Source organism: Haliaeetus leucocephalus, unplaced genomic scaffold, assembly GCF_000737465.1.
Source record: "Haliaeetus leucocephalus isolate CR32 unplaced genomic scaffold, Haliaeetus_leucocephalus-4.0 Scaffold229, whole genome shotgun sequence".
Classification (NCBI taxonomy): Eukaryota; Metazoa; Chordata; class Aves; order Accipitriformes; family Accipitridae; genus Haliaeetus; species Haliaeetus leucocephalus.
Window position 1 is genome coordinate 3,292,767 of NW_010972665.1, and position 4,092 is coordinate 3,296,858.

The 4,092-nt window shown below is 57.6% G+C and overlaps 1 protein-coding gene across 1 annotated transcript; it reads right to left on the reverse strand.

Annotated features, from left to right (window-relative positions):
* Positions 1-202: 202 nt before the first annotated feature.
* On the reverse strand, positions 203-3,867 carry ZNF503 (zinc finger protein 503). Its single transcript, XM_010567810.1, has 2 exons — positions 3,467-3,867; positions 203-2,368 (listed from the first exon to the last, which is right to left on the reverse strand). Exons 1-2 carry the CDS (start codon positions 3,776-3,778, stop codon positions 848-850), a joined length of 1,833 nt encoding a protein of 610 aa, XP_010566112.1. The 5' UTR covers positions 3,779-3,867; the 3' UTR covers positions 203-847.
* Between the last annotated feature and the right edge of the window lie 225 nt (positions 3,868-4,092).

A 4,092-nucleotide genomic window follows, 5' to 3' on the forward strand; every position in this document is an offset into this window, starting at 1 on the left:
TTTTTTTTTTTTTTTTGAGAGAGAGAGCAAGCAAGCCCTGGGGTTAAAATAAAAAAACTTTTGTTTTTTTTTTTTTTATTTTTAATTAAAATTGAATAAACGCTTAAGGAGAAATTAGCAGTTGCCTCCATCCAAGACCTACTCAGGTTTTGTAACAGAATCAAAGCGTATTTAAAAAAAAAAAAAAAGTAAAACCTTTTAATACATCAAATATACGGAATTTTAATCTTTAAAGCGATACATTGTCTATTTTAGTACATGACGTAAACCTTACTTAACCCTTTTTACAGGGTGGACTTAAAAATTAAAAATAGTTAAGTGTTCCTTTTAAAGAACAAAATAAGGCAAATGAGGTTTTTGGAATAGAATTGTTTTTGTTTTTCTTCCAGAATACATACAAAAAAATACCAATTCTCTTTCAAGGGTATACACCTTAAAAATAATTGCAATTTGAAATTATAACTGACAAATTGCGAGTTGTTTTTTAGTAACAAACATGCATGTAAATTTTTTTGTTTCAATGAGACATTAAATAAGAACGTACAATACAATCATAGCAATTTTAAAGTAACATTAAAGAGAAGACCTCTATCTTTTTATTTATATTCTACAATGGGTGTTCCACTTTTACCTATTGAGCTCAGTTAAGTAATGCACTTTATGATTCGTTGTCCCGCTTGAAGCTAACATAAATAAATACAGTGCTCATGGATCCAGTCCTCAAATGAACACTATTTTATAAAAAGTCTGATTTTTTTTTTTCTTTCCAACTTTTATAAAGTTTTGCAGGGCTTCCTTCCCCCACCGCTAGCCTCTGTGTTGTGTGTCAAAGCCCCGCTGCCTGCGCTCACTGGTACCCCAGGGCCGAGGCTGTGGTGAGTCTCTGCCCGTAGAGTGCATAAGGGGAGTAGTAGGGTCCGGTGGCGGCGGGCACGGGCACGGGGGCCCCGGGGGTGGGCAGGGGGCTCTTGGAGTAGGGGTGGTAGCGGCTGCCAAGTCCCAGCGCATGGTGTGGGCTGCGCAGGGCCAGCGTGCCTGGGCTGCCTGGGGCGCCCGTCGTGGGGATGTGCATGTGGCACGCCATGGCCGCGGCTGCTGCACTGGCCAGCGATGAGGAGCTGGGGTAGCTGGAGAGGAGTTTATCGGTGCCCGGGAAGGCAGTATGGGTCCGCAAGTGGCTAAGCAGCTCCTCTGAGGTGGCGAAGCGCTTGTCGCAGGGTCCGTTGGCTGACACCCAGTTGCAGATGTGTGGCTGGGGGTCGTTGGGGAGCATGAAGCCGTAGGGGTACAAAGGGTGGCCGGCCAGCGAGGGCGGCGTAGCGCCGGTCAGCGAGGAGTGGACGCTGTGCAAAGGGTGGGTGGGGTAGACGAGGGGGTATCCGGACTTGAGGGCCTGGTCATGGGCGCAGGAGGCGCCGGCGGCACCGGCCAGGTGGCTGGCGCAGTGGTAGCTCAGGCAGTACGGGTCTCGGCACAGGCTCGCCGTCATCACCGACGGCGGCGACGCTCCCGCCAGCGGGCTCGACCCCGCCGGCTTGCTGCAGCCCAGGCTGCTGGCAGCGGCCAGCTGGGCCCCCACCAGGCTGGAGGATTTGGTGGGGTCCAGCGTCACTCCGTGCGGCAGGAACTGGGGCGGATAGCCGGCATAGGCTCCAGCCAGTGTCCCCGGGTAGCTCATGCCCGCCGGGGGCAGGGGGAAGACAGTCTGGCCCGGCTTGTAAGGGGAGACGGGGGCCACGAGGCCGGAGCCCAGGACGGAGGTGGAGGAGGTGGCGGTGGTGCTGCTGCAGGAGGAGGCGGAGTCCGAGGCGATGGGCTTGGAGCCCGGCGTGCTCTCCTGGTGCTGGTTGACCTCCACGTTAATCCCGGCACAGCTCACGCTAATCCGGCTGTGGCTGATGCTGGTGGTGCCCGGGCCTCCCTCCGAGCCGGAGCTGCCGCTCTTTCCGCAGCCCTCCGAGTCCTTCTTGTCCTCCCCGCCTTTGCCCTCGGCCGGCAGCAGCCCCGGCGAGCAGGCGGAGGCGCTGGAGTTAGGGCTGCCTGTCCTTGGGGTGAACGGCTGGCAGGTGGCGCTCGGCACCCGGAATCCCGACTTCTCCCCGGCCGCGACCCCCGCGGCGGGGGCGCCCGCGCAGCTCGCCGCCCCCGGCTCCTTCTTCTCCGCGCCCGGCTTGGAGTATGGCTTGAAGCTCGACTTGTCCTCCACGCCGATGTCGCTGAGCTTCAAGGGGCCCGACTTGGAGTCCTTGTCGCCTCCGGAGCCATTGGAGGTGACCGAGGAGAGTTTGGAGGAAGGGGACGGGTCCGGCTTCCCTATCTGCGAACAAGTTTGTGCCAAAAGGGCCAGGGGACTCTTCTTCGCGTCCAGCTGCGGAAATCAGAAGGACACACAAAGACAGAGGTTTAATCGGGGTCTAAGAAAAACCCCGGGGCTTAGCTCAGACGCTTGTCCCGTACGTTTCTGCAGCGTAATGCAACTAATGAACAATTTTGTGCGCATTCATCACCCTGACAGCCCCCTCCCCTGCATGCACCATTTTCCACAAAGCCTTTATAAAGGGCTGGGGATTTTTATACCCCTGCGAGCCCACCGCGGCCGCCTTCAGCGCCCGCTGTTTCCCCGGCAGCGGCCCGGGCAGCGCGGAGCTCGACGCCTCGGCGTTTGTTTCCCCGCCGCTCCGGCCGTGCAGGCGCACAAACCCGCCCGTGAACTATAACGACTGCAGCATTTCTGCGCCCTGACTGCTGACGCTATTTATAAACAGAGCCTGAGTTAGCCGGCGAGACGGGCGCCGGGGGAGAGGGGTGTCCTGGCTCCGCAGAGACCCTAATGAAATCATTCATTCCCACGGACACACCCTGCCCATCACCCGCGCCGTTTCGAGTTTCGGTCCCGCAAACAGCGAGCTACCCAGAGGGGGACCGACAACGTCGACAGAGGAGAGACGGGGCGAATAGGGCCCCCGAAGTACAAACGCGTGTCGGTACTTGAAAGGGAACGGTCGGGGAGCTGAAAGTTATCCTGCCGCACCCACGCTTGAGCCTGACCCTGACCCTCTCCGCGCCCCCCCCCTTTCCTCCTCCTCCCCCCACTCATCTAAACGCTCCCTGCAAAAGCGAGGTTGTTTGGCACTCGGAGCGCTGCTTAGCTGCGTGGCCGGATCGTGACCCCAGAGCAGGTCGCTGCCTTCCAGTCACCCCTCCTCTCAAAAAAAAAAAAAAAAGCTAAAAAGAGCAAAAATTAAAAGTTAATTTACACAGGAATTAGAAAACGTCCCAGTAAACGTGGAAACAATAACCAGGAGCGGTTCCTCGCACTAACTCTGATCAAAAGCAGCCCGTTTCCTGGTGTAACCGCATTTCAGAGCGCAGGAAAGTGCCGAGGGAGGCTGGCGGAGCCGCCATGCAGAGCGAGCGCCCGGGCAGGGAGGGGAGAAAGGGCCGGGGCCGGCTCCGAGGTCCTTACCTCGATGGGGCTGACGGGCGTGGAGGGTAAAGGCTGCAGGTATTCGGGGTGTAAAATGTGTCCAGTCCGCGCAGTGAGCATTTTCAACACTTTGATGGGAAGGCGGTTGGCTTGGCGTAGCGGGTCCGAGGGGGGGACGGCGTGGAAGCAGGGCTTGGCGGCGGCGGCGCTGCTGCCGTTATTCCCAGCGTGCCCGTTCGGCCCGGCGAGGTCGGCGGCGCTGCGGCTGCGGCGGGGGCTGCCTCCGGGCTCGCTGAGGCTGCTGCTGCGCTTACTACTTCTTATAGCAGAAAGCGAGGGCGATGTGATCATGACCCAAAACCTCGCATGAAAACTGGGGCAAGTGGCGCCGCTCGCACTCGGAAACGCTCGCTCGCTTTCTGCGGGCGAGGAGGGAAAAAACCCACACGCCCCCCGAGCAGGAAAACAAACATAAAATGTCCCGTGGCTCTCTCTGGCGGGGAGGGCGTGGGTGGGGAGGGGGAGGGAAAGGGGAAGCCGGCCGGAGAAAAAGAAGAGGAAAAAAAGCCGAGTAATCCTTGGGCTGTGCTGGGGGCGGGGGTGGAGGCTGCGAGCGTGTGCCGCTGTCCCCCTCGGCCGCTCTCGGCTGCCCCGGCTGGCCCGGT